This window comes from Rhinolophus sinicus, chromosome 13 (genome assembly GCF_057876585.1).
Source record: "Rhinolophus sinicus isolate RSI-liver-muscle chromosome 13, RSI-T2T, whole genome shotgun sequence".
In the NCBI taxonomy this organism is placed as follows: domain Eukaryota; kingdom Metazoa; phylum Chordata; class Mammalia; order Chiroptera; family Rhinolophidae; genus Rhinolophus; species Rhinolophus sinicus.
Genome location: NC_142513.1, coordinates 19,325,918 through 19,344,586, shown reverse-complemented (window position 1 = coordinate 19,344,586; position 18,669 = coordinate 19,325,918). Strand labels below are relative to the sequence as shown.

General features: G+C 50.9%; 1 protein-coding gene across 15 annotated transcripts in view; it reads left to right on the top strand.

Annotated features, from left to right (window-relative positions):
* EPB41L1 (erythrocyte membrane protein band 4.1 like 1) overlaps positions 1 to 18,669 on the top strand; it is a 117,282-nt gene that overhangs the window by 60,338 nt on the left and 38,275 nt on the right. For all 15 annotated transcript variants that reach the window (XM_088789150.1, XM_088789151.1, XM_088789154.1 and 12 more), the window contains 7 exons: positions 4,445 to 4,644; positions 5,611 to 5,775; positions 7,686 to 7,790; positions 8,347 to 8,389; positions 11,799 to 11,874; positions 14,614 to 14,832; positions 18,060 to 18,147. In XM_088789150.1, the coding sequence (XP_088645276.1) occupies positions 4,459 to 4,644; positions 5,611 to 5,775; positions 7,686 to 7,790; positions 8,347 to 8,389; positions 11,799 to 11,874; positions 14,614 to 14,832; positions 18,060 to 18,147 (882 nt within the window). In that variant the 5' untranslated portion in view covers positions 4,445 to 4,458. The remainder of the gene's footprint in view (positions 1 to 4,444; positions 4,645 to 5,610; positions 5,776 to 7,685; positions 7,791 to 8,346; positions 8,390 to 11,798; positions 11,875 to 14,613; positions 14,833 to 18,059; positions 18,148 to 18,669) is intronic.

Sequence of the window (18,669 nt, the reverse complement as noted above, 5' to 3'; positions counted from 1 at the left end):
TGCTTAGTGCCCCTGAAGGGCGGACCAGCAGGTGATTGCAATGTTGAAGAGCATCAGATGCTGACAACCTGCGGGGCGGGCCCCATACCAGCCAGGTGAGCATGCTGGACCTCAGCAGGCCCCCTTCCTCCAGACAGGCCTGGCGCGGGCACCGTCAGCACTTACTTCTCTGGCTGCCCTCGCTCCCTTTGCTGATCCTGTGCCTTCTGGTTTTCATGTGTTAGTGTCATTAGGCCTTGCTGGCCTCTGTCTCTGAAAGCATCTCTTGCTCTGGGCGGGCACTTCTGACTCCTGGTCCTCAGACCCCTCCCAACTGCGGCTTCTCATTACTGCTTATAATTATAGACCTTCTCTGGGTTGTCTTATTGGGTACCAGCCAGGCTAAGTGCTCTCTCGATGTCATTTTCCTGAATTTCCATCACCACCTTGAGAGGGAGAGAAGCATATCTCTGTTTTCTAGACAAGGGTACCTAGTCTCAGAGAAGTGGAATCACTTGCCCAAGCTCACAGAGCAAGCTAGAGGTGGATGGAGCCTGGCTTCAGGTCTGTCCCTGCCCTGCTGTCCTGCAAGGGATCCACCAGATGACGAGTCCCTGGCCGCAGCCTTGCCCTTTCCATCTTTTCCAGCAGACTCACACTTCTGACGCCGGCACCACCCCCAGCTCCTTCCCTTCTCCCCAACTCCATCCTGTCCTTCTTGCCAGGCTGCTTGAAGCTCACCTGTATAGGCTTCTTGTTCTGGCTGTCAAGGCCTCCTGTCTGTCCTCCGCACAGCACTACCTGTTCCCATCTCTAGACGTTTGCTCACACGGTGACTCAGCCCAAATGCCCTTCCAGCCATCTGCTGTCTAAATTCTCCCTTTTCTCAAAATCTGACTGCACTTCACCCTCTAAGCCCTGCTTTGACAACTCCCAGCCATTGTCTCTATCACCAGGTATCCAGAATCTTCTAGGGGCTGAGACAGATACTAGCAAATCTAAGTCACATCGTGCCCAGTGTTTAACCATTTCCTTGGTGAGCATCGTTCTCCCCCATTGCAGTGAGCTCTACGGAATCAGCACATGTTTCCCCCGGGGTCCCCTACGGTGCCCGGCCAGCCTGGCTGCCCAGCGGGCTCCATCAGTCTGTGCTGGCCTGGGCCTGGGCAGAACTATGCCCACGTGACTGGCTGTAGCAGAAGCCACAGCCTGTGTCTTGGCTCGCTTTTTGCGGCCTAGTGAGAGAACCATGCCGTTATCCCTTGACTTGTGAAATAAAGAAGGCTCTTATCTTAGGTTTAAAAATATAATAATGCTATCTTTCTTTTTAGTTAGTAAGAAAATTTTTTTTTAATTTAATCAGACTTTATCTCTTTCTCATCCTGTTATACCAAGCTGTTACATTGGGAAATTTTTATTTTTTAACCTCTAATTTTTGAAAATCAAAAAATCTCCTACTAGAAAAACTGAGAACTATAGTTAAACAGAAAGAAGAAGAAAAGACTCTGTACTCTCACTATCTGGAAACAACCACAGTTAATACTTTGCTGCACTTTCTGTATCTGTAGATAGATAGATAGATAGATAGATAGATAGATAGATAGATATTAATCAAAATAAGGCCAATCTGTACAAACTATTGTGCATCATGCTTTTTCATTCTGATATTTTCCATGATTGTGTCCATCACCTTTTTTAACTCTCTTGAGTGAATGAGCCATCATTTATCTAAGCAGCTCCTGGCTATGGCCCTCACTGGTGGCTTATGCCACCTCCTCGGACCTCAGAGCGTCCTCCTTCGAGGAGATTCTGCTGAGGTTTTCTTCAGGCAAGTGCAGTGGAAGGAAGAATGGACCCAGAGCTAGGAACTGTGGAGTCAGGAGCCTGGGTGGGGAGGGGAGTGGGCCGGAGCAGCCAGGGAAAACCTGTCTGAGGAAATGACTGCCACTCAAGTCTCTTCTGCTCTCTGGGTCTCACCTGTAAAAGAAGAAGAGGAGATTGAGTTATCTTAAAAGATTCCTCCTAGCTCCTCTCGCCTGTGGGTCTGCCCTCACCAGGCGTTCACTGTCGGCAGGCTCTGTGGAGAACCGGGCAGCGGAAGATGGGTATTTATTTAAGCTTGCTCTCCGGGCTATTTGCTAGAAGACGCAGACCCGGGGAAGGTTCAGGGAGTACCGGCTGAAACCAGGCTGAAGCAGAGGGGAGGAGTAGACGCACCAGAATCTCTGGGCCTGGGCCCATGAGGGTCATGTGGATTTTGCTTCTTACAGCAAAAACATACAGATTAGTCTGTGGATTCTTTTTCTTTCCTTAAGCAAAAGTAAGTAGGCATTTATTTTGAGGGTTCTTCCCTATAGGCCTTATCTAGCATCACAGCTGATATTCTCCAGTACAGGCTAACAAGAGATCCTGAACCAGGCAGACAAGTCTCAGTTGGACCTTACAAGACTGGGAGCTCCCGTGGAGCAGCTCTTGTTGCTTTGTGTCCTGGCACAGAGTTGGCACTTGGTGTCATGTAAGCGACAGAGAGCCTTTATTTAACTATGGCGTTCAGTTATCCCCGTAAAGCCCAGGGTAATGACATGAGTGGTGAGCATTTCTGGGTGGAGATGAGGCGGTGTGGATGAAGGCCTTGCCTTCCTCCTCCTCGTACACCTTAATAGCACGTCAGTAACAACAAACTCTCATGGGTGCTGCGAGCTCCAGCTTACCAAGCGTTCCCCTCATTATCCACTTGGGGGGGTTGAAGGATGCCTGTGATCTGTCCAGGGGCCTAGAGCTCTTGTGGGGCGCTTACTGCCCCTGACTTTCTGTCTGGTGTTGTTTGCTTTGGGCTGGGCTGGTGTCCCCTGGAATGCAGGGAGAGAAACTGAAACACAAGAAGGAAGTGTGGGGCAGTGTTGTGTGCCCCTGGAGGTGGTTGCTGTGTTGATGAGTAGACCAGTGGTCTGTCTGTCTGCCCATCAGAGGCCTCCCATGGTGGTTGGGGTCAGGGAGGGACTCCAGGGTGGACCCAGTGTCTGTCTGTCTGTCTGCCCGTCAGAGGCCTCCCGTTGTGGATGGGCTCAGGGAGGGCCTACGAGGCTTAGACTTGATCTTTCTCATTTATGTTCTAGCACAGAGTCAGCATTTGGTGTCACATAAGTGACAGATGGATTTGGAGGAAGGCTCTGGACTCAGGGGTGAGGGTTCCTGCCTATTTCTCTGTTCCCTGGGTTTCAGTTCCAAACTTTTTTTTTTGGAGGATCCACTGATTGGGGTCAGAATGGGTGCTTTCACCTGCTTGAAAAAAACCCAACTTGTGAGTTAAAAAAGATATATGTATATTTAAAATTATACAAGTAACTCCAAAGTAAGTATGAAGTAGGAAGTGAGGTTTCCTCTCTTGTCCTACCCCACGGAGCTCTCTCATTTTCCTTTGTCCACTTCTGAATTATTAACCTCTCTTCACAGTTTGGTGAGTGTCCTTTGAGATCTTTCACTACGTGTGTACAAACACAGACATGCATTGTTCAGGTTATTGTTTTGTTTTTTAACAAGTGCCATGGGACCATGCCATTCTCCCTCCCTTTCTGTCTTTGCACTTTGCTTATTCCACAGACTAGCTGGGCACTGGTACGTTGATTCTCTGAAATCTCATTTCCTCCTCCGAGGGGAAAGTGCTAAGAATAGCCTGTCCTAGAGATAATTTCTCCAAGTCCCTCGCCTTTTGAATGAATCCTAGAGAGGTGAAGTGACTGCCCGATTTGTGGCCAGCCTGGGGCCAGAGCCCAGTTGCCCTGGCATTTACATTGTCAGGGCTACGCATCTGTTAAGAGTGTCTTCCTGTCTGACCCTTTAGGTCCATCCTCATACCATCCCTGTGAAGTCAGAGGGGCAGGAATGACTGAGGCTTGGGCCATGAAGCGCCTTGCCTAAAATCAGTGCTGGGAAGGGCCTGGAGCCCAGCGTTCTTTGGGTTGAATTGCGTTCAATTGATCCAGCCTTTATTGAGGGGCTGTTGTGTGCCAGTAGCCTAGTGGGGGGCTCAGGGCCTGCTGTGGTTAGAGAGACAGCCTGGCCGAGGCCCTGCCTGGAGGTGGTCACTGATGGTCTCTTGTGCTCTTGGCAGAGTGGGGCTCACTGGAGAGATTCGCATCATCCGTGGGAAAGGTCCACATTCCAGACCTGGGACAAGAGATTAGAGTCCCCAGGAGCTATATGGACACAAGGTTGGGAGGGAGGAGTCTGTGACCTCAGCTGCCTCCACTCACCAACCCCTCACTTCTCATGACTCTCTCCTCACCCCTACTTCCTGTCTCTCCCTCCCTCTCTCCCTCCCTCCTTCCTTCCTTCTCTCTGTGGCTCTTTGTCCATTTGTCTCCATCTGTCTCTCTCTGCATGAGGTTCCTGCCCCTCTTGCTCTGTGCTGTCATACTATCGCTGCCCCTTTCCCCATCACATGTTCTCCTTCATGCCAATGCAGGCGTTCTGGGCGCCATGACAACAGAGACAGGCCCTGATTCTGAGGTGAAGAAGGCTCAGGAGGAGGCCCCGCAGCCGTCTGAGGCTGCTGCTGCTGCTGCTGCTGCAACCACCCCCGTGACCCCTGCAGGCCACGGCCACCCAGAGGCCAACTCCAATGAGAAGCCGCTGCCCCAGCAGGACACTCGGCCTGCTGAACAGGTGTGTGCCTGAGAGCGTGGGCATCGCTCCTCCTGCCCAGCCCGTGCCCCGCGGCCAGTCCTTAGGAGGGAGGAGAGGAGGAAACAAAGAATTATTACTGACCCGTTACCTGCCAAGCCCTGCGCCAGGGGCGTTGTGTTCGTTTGTATATTTCGTTCTCCCAAACCTGAGACAGTAGCTATTAATTTCCCCATTTGACACTTGGGGATAACAGGCGCAACAGAACGAAGTGAGTTACCCTAAGTCACATTGCTATGAAGTGACGGAGGTGGAAGTCGAATCTAGATCTGATTTCGAAAACCCGTGTTCTTTCAACCTTATTCTCCTGCCCACTGAGCCTGTCCATTCTAGCTTGGCAAGCCCAGTGTGGCCCCGGAGTACAGTTCATCGCCCTGTAAGCTGTAGGGGACTGGAGGAATCCCCGAGCCATTGAATTCACACTTCCCTTCCTTCACGACAGGCCCAGAGAGGGCAGGGACTTGGCCAAGGTCATTGAGGTTATCAGTGGTAGAGTTAGGACGACAGGGCAGGACTCTGACCTCTCTTTCCTCTGTGACATCAGTCCATAAGTTCCCAGCCTCGCGCTAGACCCAATGACAGAGCAAGAAGGAGGAGAGCAGATGGAGGCCCTGATAACTCGTGCACTGTTCTAGGGAGACAGGACAGCTCTCGCCACCGGGTTTGGTTTTGTGGGGTGCTCCCGCCTGCAGAGGCTGCCCACAGGAGCAGGGGCCTGTGGGAAAGCAGTGGACCCCTCACGTGAGCCACCACCTTGCACCCGGAAGGGCTGTCTCTCCTCCTACACAACCCACCATAGACCCTGGTCACCCCGGGGAACTTGGAGGGCAGTGGCTCTGATGGTGGGGTCCGTCTTAGCCCCAGCTGCCTCCTTATCGCATCTCATTTAGATGACAGGCTAAGATTTCAAGGCGGCTAACAACACTCTTCCCCTGGTTGGACCTATAGAGCCTAGACATGGAGGAGAAGGATTACGGGGAGGCCGATGGCCTGTCAGAGAGGACCACGCCCAGCAAGGCCCAGAAATCGCCCCAGAAGATCGCCAAGAAATACAAGAGTGCCATCTGCCGAGTCACTCTGCTCGATGCCTCTGAGTATGAGTGTGAAGTGGAGGTAGGAAGCACCCAACACCACATGCCCTGTCCCCGGCCAGCTGGCCTGCGAGCCAGGGCAGGCTTCTGGGTGCACTCAGCCTGGGCCAAGCCAGAGGGCATCCATTTTTCATGGAGTCCTGGACCCACTGCAGCGTCCCAGAGCGATGACCTGACCAGCTCTCCTTCGTACAGATGGTGGCACCGAGGCCCGGAGAGGCCCGTTATGATTGCAAATAGAATTAGACGAGGCACCAGGCTGGTGCCAGGAAAAGGTTTTTCAGGGTAACTGTACCTTGGCAAGGAGCCACCGTCAAAGGCAGACCTGGTCCTGGTATGCCGAGGAACCAGGCTCTGCAATCTCACCGAGCAGATACTGATGTTTTAACCAGAACCATTTGTATGTATTTGTTGGGTGGAGAGAGGGGTCCTCCCTTGTGAACCCACCCTGTCCAGGACACCGCCTCTGGTCTTAGGGACAAACTGGCCACTTGAGGTTCCATGGTAAGGGTGTCCTTCAGGCATAGGGAGGCAGCCATTGGAAGGACACACTCACCCAGGCTGTGTAGAAACCCGGTGGCATGGTCCGGTCCCACAGTAGGTGGCAGGGCACACACCTCCTCTCTGGGTCAGCCCTTCTGGCCCTGCATTTAGCGTCTCCCCTTTCGTGTATAGGCCCAGACTCCCACCCTAATTCTGCACTCTCGCTTGCCGCCTTAGAGGGTTTTCCTCCAGTCTAGGCACCATTCCTAGCCGTCTCCATGTGTATGGAAGTGTCCACAGGCTGGGCAGGCTGCCAGAAGTCACAGGAGCCATCTCCCTTTCTGCCCCTTGCCCTGGTCTGAAGGGACAGGACTTACGTCTGAGCCCTGGGTGGCTGGGTCCCTCTTAGCAGGGTTGGTTTATTTTTTTTTCTTTTCTTCTTTTTTTAATGTTGATCTCTTCTGTAGAAGGGTTTCAGGATGAACATCTTGCCTACTCCTGGGCATAAGAAAGAAAGGGATCTCTTCTGCCTCTTCTACTGCCCACACTGGCCCCAAGATGCTCTGTCAGCTGCGCTGGAAGAGCGCAGAGGGTTTGGCTGTGCCAGGCCCACTCTCCCTGAAGAACTCCTCCTGGCTCAGGAAGCTTGACTTCCCACAGCTGCTCTCCACAGTCAGGCCTGGTCTCGGTCCCCAGGACCGAGCTAGACCTTGCAGGGACCTCACCGTCCCTCTGGAGGCCCCTGCCTCTTTGAATGGTGACTGCTTCATACTCCTCCTGTCCTGGGGCCCCTTTACTGGGCTCATCTTCACCCTTGTGGGTTGGGGTATCCAGCCAGGTTCTGGGCTTCGCCATTCGGAATCCTCGGGCCCAGATGGTATTCAGAGAGGTACCAAGTCTGGCTTATGGGAGTGGGAGAAGGTGGCTCTAACAGGGCTGCTTCCACCTGAGGCTGATGTAGACCCCATGAGCTCTTGAAAACCTTACCTGTGGCCCAGGTGGGCTGGCACTCTAGGCTGGGCTGCCCTGGATTGCGCTCCGACTTAGTTAAGGGGAAGGGCTGGGGAGGTGAGTCGCACGGTGACGCTGAGTCCTGGGACCATGTGGCTTTTCCAGAGGCTCTTCTGTTCTTTTCATACCCAAAGCTTAGACTTTTCGTTCTCTGCTCCTTGGGTCTAAGTTAGCGCCTTCTCTTAATTGCTGTAAAGGAAGGAGAAATCAGTCACCGCCCCCCCCACACACCCCCTCCAACTGCCCCCAAACCCCCAGCAGTTCTGAGGTCTAGGAGGGACCCCAATAGGGCTGGGTGTTGGGGTGAGAGCCAGGTCATCGGAAGGCTCTTGGGGTTTTCAGGTTGTCTTGGTGGAGCTGGGGGTGTCTCCCTGCCCCCCCCCCCCCCCCCCCCCGAGATGTGCTCTGGCCTCACAGCAGCTTTGTTCTCCTCTTCAGAAACATGGCCGGGGCCAGGTGCTGTTTGATCTGGTCTGCGAGCACCTCAACCTCCTGGAGAAGGACTACTTCGGCCTGACCTTCTGTGACGCTGACAGCCAGAAGGTACCTGGGCTGGGGTGCAGGGCTGGCAGGGGAGGCCTCTTCCCTTCGGCCCCATGGTCCGGTTGGTGTCTCATAGCTTCCCTCAGTCCTCAGATCTTCGTTAGACGCCTTCTGTTTGCACGTCCCCAAGGTCCTATTTCTCCTCAGTTCTCTGTCTCCACCCCATTCCACCATAGTCCTTTTTTTGGGACCTGCAAGTCACCCCCAGATGGCTATCTGGAGAGCCATGGTTCAGCTTTCTGGGGGAGCTGAGGCACATCCCCCCACTCTTGGGAGGCTCCGGTGTGAATTTCTTCCTCCCAAGTAGTCTCACCACAGCTGCATTACCCGTTCACCGTGCTGTCTCAGGAGAATGCCCGCCTCAGGGCCCGGTGGTGAATCCAGACCTCATTCCCTCACTCCCCAGTCCCAAGGAAAAGGACCCAGAACGTTCAGCCAGGGAAGGGTGTTTCCTGCCAGGGGCTATCGGGGCCATTTCAGAATGTTTCTCTCTCCTAGCCCTGTCCGGGTCCTCTTCTCCTTCTTTACTCTAAAGAAACTCTATCTTCTCTTGCAGAACTGGCTGGACCCCTCCAAGGAAATCAAGAAGCAGATCCGGAGTGAGTGGACTGCGTTGGTTGGAAATGAGGTGGGAGGGTGGGCAAGGGCTCCAGGCCCGAGGGCCGAGTGTGCTGCTCCCTCCTACTTTGGGAAGTGCGTTCAGACCCGTGAGTTCCTTTGCTCCTCGTGGAAGCCTTCAGGAAGGCAGGACGTTGTTTTATAGATGAGGAGCCTGAGGCTTGGACAAGAGAAACGACTGTTTCGAGTCACACAGCAGGTTGGCAGTGGGTTCACAGATGCCTTCAGGATGTCAACCCTGGAAGGGACCTGCAGAGTCACCTAGGACGAGGCGGCAAGCTGATGGCCTGAAAACAGCCGCTCTCCTGTCCAGGGCTGGTGAAGGCTTCAGTGAGCAGTGACCGTTGACTCAGCTCAAAATCCTGGCCCAAACAGCGCCAAAGGCCACTTCAGGCTGACAAGAGTGAATGTGTCAGGAGAAAGTTAGGCCCATCCTAGTTTTTTAATTTTTATTTATTTATTGGGGAACAGTGTGTTTTTCCAGGACCCATCAACTCCATGTCAACTTGTCATTTTCAATCTAGTTGTAGAGGGTGCAGCTCACTGGCCCATGTGGGAATCGAACTGGTGACCTTGGTGTTATGAGCACTGCGCTCTAACCATTGAGCCAACCGGCTGCCCTACCCATCCCTGATTTTAGCCGTCTCCTGTATTTAACAGAGGGTGACTGAGGCCTAGAGAGTGAGCCAGTTCGTTACCCAAGGTCACAGAGCACGGCTGAGCCAAGTCTTGATCTCTGGCCTCCCAACACCATCCTGCCATGTTTTCAAGGCCTGGGGCGAAGACAGATGAGCAGGCTAACCACCTGTCCTTTACGTTGGCTGGGAGGGATGGGGCAGCCTTCACATGGCAGAAGGGGGAGGTCGGTGGCCTTAGCCAGGGGCCACACAGCAAGTGGAGATCTGAAGCCTACACAGCCTTCTCCCTTGCTTGGACTCTCTGGTCCCTGGGCTAAAAAGCTATAGCGAGCCTGTTGCCATGACAGCAGGCAGCTGGGCCCAGGGCTGCCAGCTGACTCTGCAGGAGGGGGCTCGAGGAATTCTTCCTGTCACTTGGAGACAAAGAGGCAGGCACACAGATGGAGCACGCTCCTCTGGAGCCGACAGGGCCCAAGGCCTGGGCTTCAGGCTGTCCCCGGGAGCCCCAGCCTGCCTGGGAGGCCTGGCTCTCATGCTTGAAAGAACCAGACCACATACAGTGTGCAGTGTTTGAGAAGGACCCGGAGCTTGGAAAAGAGAAGCAGCTGACAGAATCGTGGAGTCTCAGCTCCCTCCCCAGGGCAGGCAGTCAGTCCCCTCAAGTCAGCAAAGAACAGTGCTGCCTCCTTCAGCAGAGCGACCATCTCTGTCCCTACCCCTGTGGCTTTCACTCTCTCGTTTTCCAGTTCTGTTTATTGGGAATCCCATGGAGCAGTTATTTACCCCCTTTCTTTCTTTGAGACAGGGCCCCCAGGCTTCTGAAGGTAGCACCACAGTCCTTGTGTCTTGTTGGGTGTATTACCTCCGATATCTTTGCACCCATCACCTAGGGCACTGGGGGCAATTCCTCCACCTCTCTGGGCTCCTGCTTCTCCTTGTCAAGTGGATTATTGATGTCTACCTTACAAGGTGGGGGTGACAAATGACGCATGGGTGGACAGTACCTGGCACATAGCAGGGGCTTCCCGAGGCAGTCTGGTGTGATGGTTAAAAGAAGAGACAGAGAGCCCAGACTGCCAGGATTTGATTCCTGACTCCATCACTACTTCTTGTGTTATTTAACTGGTCTGTGCCTCAGTCTCCTCATCTATAAAGTGGGAGGAATTACAGTACTTACCTTTAGGGTTGTTGTAAGGATGAAATGAGTTATTATGTGCACAACACCTAAAATGGTACCTGCACAAGTAGCATCCAGTATGTATTAGTTGTTGTTATTTCCAAGAGAGGGGTTATTTGAAGCGAGGCTACTTTTTCCAAGGACTCAGCTGTGGTCAGGGGCCTGGGTTCTGGGATCAAATGACCAGAGGTTAGACCTCTGATTTCTACCGCGGACTAGCTGAGTGACCCTGGAAGAGTGACTTAACCTCTCACAGTCTTCATCTACGTGAAGGAAAGTCAACCTCAGGATGATTTTCATGATGAAGATTAAATTCCTATACATGCGTGTAACATTCTTAGCCCAGCGCTTGGTAAGTGTTGGAGACGTGACAGCTCTGGTGAAGGTGGTGATGACCACAGGGATAAGCTTGGTAGTAACAGCATGGCCTCCAGCCCTTCATGACCTCTGCCCAGCCCTGGATGGGCCTTGCTTTTTCACTTTGTCAGGGGCCTTTTTAGAGCGAGGAGCCCGAAATATCCCAGAGGTGGTCTACCCATTGTTCTGGATTGTAGCCTTTCATCAACACCTCTCTCTCTCTCTCTCTCACTCTCTCTCTCTCTCTCTCTCTCTCTCTCTCTCTCTCTTCCCTCCTCTCTCCCCTCTCCCACCATGTCCCCATCTCCCCACCCCCCACCAACTTTTCTCCCTTTCTTAAGCGGTCATCCCTTCCCTTGGCTTGCAGAGTTTATTGCCAGCTAAAATCTCAGCCTTTAATTCTCTCTATTTTCCATATATGTACCATTAATTTGTCATATCTACATGTGGAGGTTAACATTTATCCCTGTGACATGTCCTTTGTTACTTTTAATCCATCCTCTTTGCCTTTTCGGTCTTGTTTATAATCCAAGTCTGCCATCTGAGATGGAGTTAAAATGGTATAGGGCAGTGTTTTCCAAAGTGTGTTTTGGGGAACATTAATCTGCCTTATAAAAAATGGAGACAGCACGTCAAATAAGTTTTGGAAACTCTTGAATGCACGTCCCCTTTAGAGAGGTACGATGTACAAAGGCAGCATGAGAGCTCTGAGAAGTCTGATGTTAGGAAACCTGTTGAATGTGGGACTCTCTAGTCATCCCATTAACATCCTGTGGCATAGACTGTGGTGAAGAGGAGGAAACAAGGGCCCTGGAGCTAGGGGACCTGGGTCTGAATCCCAGCACCACCACTTCCTAGCTGGGTGACCTTGGGTTGGCCACTTTACTGGGCCTCACTGTCCTCATTTGCAAAACAGGGCTAATCATAAGATTTACTCACAGGGTTGTTGGGACGTGTAACGAAGCAATATTGGTCAAGTAATTAACAGTGTGCCTGGTATGCCTGGCATGCACCGTTGGTTTTCTGTCTTTCTACCTAATTCACAAGTCTTAACCTGAGCCTCAGTCTTCTCAGCTGTCAAGTGAAATAATGTTCCAGGTTCCTTGATTGGATTGTCCCGAGATTATAGCTAGAAGATTTGGAAATTGCTGATGGGATGGTTTGTTTGGGCCATCCACTGGAGTGATACTCTCTGAGCTTTCCCCCATCTTCTCTCAGGCAGCCCCTGGAATTTTGCCTTCACAGTCAAGTTCTACCCCCCGGACCCTGCTCAGCTGACAGAAGACATAACGAGGTGAGGGCTGTGGAGGGAGAAGCGGGTGGCTGGCCATGGGAGACGTGGGGTGGCATATGATGCCAGTTGCAAACTCAGGTTCCTGCCAAGGCCAGACAGACAGCATCAACAAAGGAAGTGACTCAGTGCAAGAGAAAGGGACGCAAACACAGTGGTCAATGGCAGCTGGCCCTTGACTTCTGAGTGGGAGGGGTTACAGGGAGCAGTGGGGACCAATGTGAATCGAGAGGCCAGATGCCCTCAACTCAGGCAATCACAGCCATGTGGGAATTGGGCCCGATGGTTGAAGTGAAGCTAGAGATTGGAGAGTGAAAGTTACAATTTTTATATGTTGGCAACTAATTCAAACTTTTTATTTTTTAAAGGTTTTTATTGGGGAAGGGGAACAGTGTGTATTTCCAGGGCTTTATTGGGAAACAGTGTGTTTTTCCCAGGACCCATCAGCTCCAAGTCAAGTAGTTGTCCTTCAATCTAGTTGTGGAGGGCACACCTCAGCTCCAAGTCCAGTTGCTGTTTTCAATCTTTAGTTGCAGGGGGCGCAGCCCACCATCCCATGTGGGAATTGAACCAGCAACCCTGTTGCTCAGAGCTCGTGCTCTAACCAGCTGAGCCAGCTGGCCACCCCTAACTTTTTTAAAAACGTGGTGTGGGTCATCTCTGGGTGGGACCAGCCAAACACATCTGAAGATCTGATGTGCTTGGTGCGCCACCAGTTTTTTACTTTGGGAATAAGCGGAGATTAGTGTGCAGCTGCCTTTGCATGTGGGCGTTTGGTCCTATGTGCTGTTCTGTGCATATATCAGGCATGTGGGGGTCAAACAGGCATGCGACCTCCCCCCGGAGGCAAGCCTGGCTGCTGGGCTGTACATGGATTGTATATGCAGTCTCATTGTGCCTTAAGGCCGGTAGATAATGGGGCTTGAAGATTGAAAGAGGGTGCAAAGCATCCTCCAGGAGGAGAGCTTCTGTGGGGCTCATCCTGCCTCTGCAAACCAGAACAGGGAGAGGCCCTTCTCTTTAAGCCCCGTCCAAAGAGAGAGCCTCACTTCATGATATCTTGGGGCTGTGTCATCCACGTGCTGGGACGTGCACGTCCATCAACAATAAGATGTGGGCTTAGAGTTATTCCTACAGCAGGGGAGGGGCCACTGAAGCAGCCCCTCTCTCCCATTGGGTCCCTCCTTAATTCAGCTGCCTGTTTACCAGGCAACCTCCAAGGTCAAGATGCTGACTTTGGCCTTGGGAGATAAGATAGTTGTCCCTGGAATGGAAGGGCCTCATTAGCCCTGAGGGTGGCGTGGGGCCAAGATTCAAGCAGCCGAGTCTGAACTCCATTCCCAAGGGGATTGAGAGTTTTAGACCAGCTCAGCCCCCACACCCCTGGTCTCGCCCACCGGTGTCTCTTTGTGCCAGTCCCTGGGCATGGGGCTTCCAGAGTTCCCAGAAGGGAAGAAGTTAGCCTTGCCCAGCGTGTATGACCCCAGGGGATGGAGATGATTTATATTTAGTAAAAAATATTCAGGCCCTAAATAAACTGATCAAAATGACAAATTGATTGAAATGAAATATTGGTTAGAATGTTGGGCAGTAATTTCTGAATGTTTAGACTTGAACAAAATGCCCATAGGTCCACATTTGGGGTGTGTGATATTTGAGTTTGCTGCTGATTCTGCCTTAGCCCGAAGCGCACACTGGGGCTGCACGTACTTTTTGCCAGCGCTTCAGTTCAGACTGCAAAATAATGTCACGAGCAGGAAAAATTATATTAAGTAAAATCCACTTAAAAGAAAATAAAAAACAGGCAATGGAAAAAAAAAATGGTGAAACAGCAAAATGGGCAAGGAGTCATCGCTGGCGGAGAATGGACCGAAACTTTTTTTTTTAATACACTATAACCGAAAAAGCAATAAAAAATGGTTTTAAATGGTTCTAAAAATTGTAAAATCATCCAAGCATGCATAAAAGTTATAAAAAATCATGGCCTGGTGGTTGGAAATGTTTCTTTTAAACCAATTTATTTTTAGACAATTCACTTAGAGCTAGAGGCAAAATAAAAAGTGTTGAGAAAACATTGGCAAATGGGCCCGTCTGGGCTGTGGACGTGCTGTACAGAAGTTAAAACGAATGAGTCAAGTCGCATGCTAACCTGGGAGGGGCGCTAAGGCCCCGAGTCGGGTGTGAGAGCTCGCTGTCCAATCAGAGGTAGCATTTGAGACCATGCCCATGAATCAAAGCCACGTGCATTTCTCTGTGTCCATGGAGGAAAAAGGTCTAGCACAGCACAGATAACAGGGATGACCTCTGGGGGAGAGGAGTAGGACAGAGAACGGACATCGGGAGGAAGTTTAGAGTCACCTCTAAAGTTTACATTTTTTTCCACAATAAGAAATACATTAATTGTATAAACAAAAGTATATAACATTAAAAAAAAATGGCCAAAGTAATCCTATTTATCTTGAAACTGAGTTAGAGATTGAAACTAATCCCACAGTAGGAAAAATCCCTCAAATTGAGACATGAACAGAAATGCTTCGAGTCATATGAAACGGTGCAAAACCGTCTCATCGGACACACCCAAGTGACCGACACGTGACATGCCGGGGTGGAGGATCATTCCTTTTCTCCTGAGCTGAGGGTCGATCAGCTGAGTTCTGATGGATCGATCGGTGGACAGCGGTGCTTGCGGGCATCTGGGGGGAAGGGGGCGCCGTGCCCATGGCCACTCTCCCCTATCTCCAGATACTACCTGTGCCTGCAGCTGCGGGCGGACATCATCACAGGCCGGCTTCCCTGCTCCTTCGTCACGCATGCCCTGCTGGGCTCCTACGCCGTGCAGGCTGAGCTGGGGGACTATGACGCTGAGGAACATGTGGGCAACTATGTCAGTGAGCTCCGCTTCGCCCCAAACCAGACCCGTGAGCTGGAAGAGAGGATCATGGAGCTGCACAAAACGTACAGGTGAGAGGGCCTTCCCTGGCTCCCAGAACCTTCCCCGCGAGGCCCCCAGATGCTCTGCTGTAAGTTTCCCACCTGGCTCTGCTGCTAATCTGAGGTGCAAAAGTGAGGTCAAGTCATCTCATCAAATGGGAATGCCAGTAACTCTCTGTGTGACCTTAAAGGACCTCTTGGGACCTCAGGTTCTAAGCTCCTCTGAGGGTGATCATTCCCCATCCTCGGCCTCTGAGAATCAGTCTCTTTATCTCCCAACTGGAGATAATAGTAACGATCGTGTGTCCTTGGGTAAGTAAGCGTCCTGATGTCTCAGTCATGGCATAACAGTTAAAAAAGCTTGCACTATAAAGCCGGACTGCCTGGGTTCACCTTCTGGCTCTGCCACCATTTTTTTTTTTTTTTTAAAGATTTTATTGGGGAAGGGGAACAGGACTTTATTGGGGAACAGTGTGTACTTCCAGGATTTTTTTCCAAGTCAAGTTGTTGTTCTTTCAATCTTAGTTGTGGAGGGCGCAGCTTAGCTCCAGGTCCAGTTGCTGTTGCTAGTTGCAGGGGGCGGAGCCCACCATCCCTTGTGGAACTCGAGGAGTTGAACTGGCAACCTTGTGGTTGAGAGCCCACTGGCCCATGTAGGAATCGAACTGGCAGCCTTTGGAGTTAGGAGCATGGAGCTCTAACCGCCTGAGCCACCGGGCCGGCCCCTGGCTCTGCCACTTTTTAACCAGGGGATCTTAGAAAGGTCCTTTCACTTCCCTACACTTTAGTTTCCTCATCTGTTCAATGTGGGGGCTAATGAAGCCTGTCTTGGAGGGTTTGGGAAGGACTGAGTGGCACATAGTAAAGACACACCGCCTGTCGACTGTAATTGTTGCTCTCTGTGATTCCAGCGCTTGAATAGCTGATTGTGCAGAGGAAAGCACCTTGTTCTAGGAGTTAGCCGATAATTAACTAGATGTGTGGTTGTGGGCTGGCTATTTAACTTATCAGCCCCATTTTTCACTGGCACATGTATAGACTTAAATTATCAGTGTTTCTTAACTATCGGTATTTGGGGCTGGAGAATTCATTGTGCAGGGTGTTTGGCCTCCCTGGGCCTTAGGCATTAAATGCCCACAACAGCCCCCTTAGTCACTGTCACAACCAAAATACCCCTCCCCCAGTTCCAAATGCCCACACTAAGGGTGGTACCACCCCCGGGGGGGGGGGGGGACCATTGGAACTAAATGGTCTCAAGGGTCCTTTCAAGCTGGAAGTGCTTTGGGCTCCGAGCCCAGCCCGGGGTTGTTATGGGAACCCAATGTGGTCAAGGATGTGAAAGCGCATTATAAACTATAAAGTGCTGCGCATGTGGGAGGGATATGGTGGTGTCATCTCATTGCTAACGAGGAGGGAGGGAATGAGGAGGTTTGTGTCCTGGCGGCCCAGGGCCAGATGTGGAGGGATCATGTATGTGGAGAAGAAAGCCTGCTGGGGTGTGATGGAATGCTAGGTCAGGGTGGCAAATGCGTCTCTCTCAGACTTGCACACCAATTCTGATTGGTTAGTAATGGCTGTCATTGTATTGAGTAAGATGCTGAAACTGTACAAATGGTTAGCAGTGTCTGCCTGGCTCAGGACTAGAGACTGAGGGCCTGCCTGCCATCTCTTTGTCTTTCTTGTTGTACCTTGTAAGATGCGTTAGGGATTTGCAAGAGTTAGGATACAGGCATACCTCGTTTTACTGCACTTCACAGACACTGGATTTTTTACAAATTGGAGGTATGACTCTCCACCAGCAAAGAGATTATGATTTGCTGAAAGCTCAGATGATAGCACTTTTTAGCAATACAATATTTTTAATTAAGCCATGTACATTTTTTTTAGATATAATGCTATTTCACATTTAATAGACTACAGTATAGTGTAAACAGAACTTTTGTATGCACTGGGAAACCAAAAACCATGTGGGACTCGCTTTAGTGCGATGTTCATTTCATTGCAGTGGCCTGGAATATCTGGCCTGCAATATCAGAGCCTGTAATTCAGAGAAAGAAGTTCAGATCCGTATGGGCTAGAGAAATGCCAATGGCCATTTCTTTAGCTTTTTTTTTTTTTTAATTTTATTGGGGAATATTGGGGGACAGTGTGTTTCTCCAGGGCCCATCGGCTCCAAGTCGTTTTCCTTCAGTCTAGTTGTGGAGGGCGCAGCTCAGCTCCAAGTCCAGTTGCCGCTTTCATTCTTTAGTTGCAGGGGGCACAGCCCACCATCCCATGTGGGAATTGAACCGGCAACCTTGTTGTTAAGAGCTCGCGCTCTAACCAACTGAGCCAGCCGGCCGCCCCCCATCCTTTTAGCTTTGACAGCTCTTTTGGCTTAGAGCACATTGACAGATAGCGTGCAGATGTGCCACACAGAAGCTCACTGAGGTCGACAGAGCAGAGGAAACTGAGGCCCAGAGGGTATGAGATAGATGTAAGTGTAGTGGCTGGGAATAAAAACTCTGGAGGTACATTGTCTAGATTCAAATGCTGATGTTCCTTAGGCAACTTACTCGATCTCTCTGTGCCACAGCTTCCTCATCTGTAAAATGGGAATAATGATAATACCCTTATAGAATTGTTTTGAGGATTCAGTGAGTTCAGACATGTAAAGTGCTTGGAACAGTAACCACACGTAGTACTCAATAAATGTTAGCTGTGACTAAGTGTAAAATGTATGGTTTCCTGGCAGCCAAAGCAAAGAAGGAACTTGGATTACATAACCCTTCTTTTCAGAGAGAAGAACGTGCACCTGTTCCTCGGGGGATCTTAAGTGGTTTCTGATACAATATTCTGAGACAAATATCTTATGCAGGTAGTTAATTTAGGAGCCCCTGGGTGATTATAATGAACAAAGTCTTCCACAATGGCTTCACAGTCATGGAGAAGCAGAATTTATGGCTCACACTTAACTCAGTGGCAGAATGATGCAAAAATCCTGACTCCCCCCCTCAGCCCATGAATGCTTCCTAGAGGAAACAAGATTGAACTTGAGCTTTGGCGGGAGACGGGGGTTGGGTGAATTGAAGTGGGGCCTGAGGGTGCACGGTCCTGCACTGAGAATAGAGGACAGGGACTGGGTGAGGCCTAGCTATATGCCCACTCCCACTTCCGCCGTCCCAGAATCACAGGTTCTGATTGTGGCCCCCTTCAGGCAGCAGAACTCAGGGCTGGGCCTTTCCCACAACCACCTGTGATCACTTTCTTTCCCTTAGGGGCATGACCCCAGGAGAAGCAGAAATCCACTTCCTAGAGAACGCCAAGAAACTTTCCATGTATGGAGTAGACCTGCACCATGCCAAGGTACCACTGGGTGCCAGGGTCCCCCTAGAATCTGGGAGGTGCCCCTGGTGAACTGCCAGGTCTTTCTGGGGGGCTTGGTGAGCCAGACCCTGTGTTCCTGCCAAGCTGAAGCCTTTTCTCATTTCTATTCCTTGAAGTTCCATCATCCTTTATCATGATCTTTGTCATTTTCTCCTTATATTAATTTATGAACAGGTGTATGCCACCACTAGATTGGGAGCGTCATGAGGGAAAGACAAGGCCTTAATTTATTTCCATATCCCTAGCATGTAGCGTATGGCCCAGCACTGAATACGTACCATTAAATGTTTGCTGGGTGAATACGTGCTTGAGTGATAGACAGAGAACATGATAGAACAAGTAAGTGGATGAATAAATGACAAAACGGAAGAGTGAATGACTGAATGTGTGAGGGATTGGTCAGTGAACTCCAGCCTGGAAGCTGGACGTCACCCTGCACCTGAGGGCTCATTTATCACCAGTGCCCAGGGAGAGATTTTGGGGGTGGGTGGCCGGGTGCGC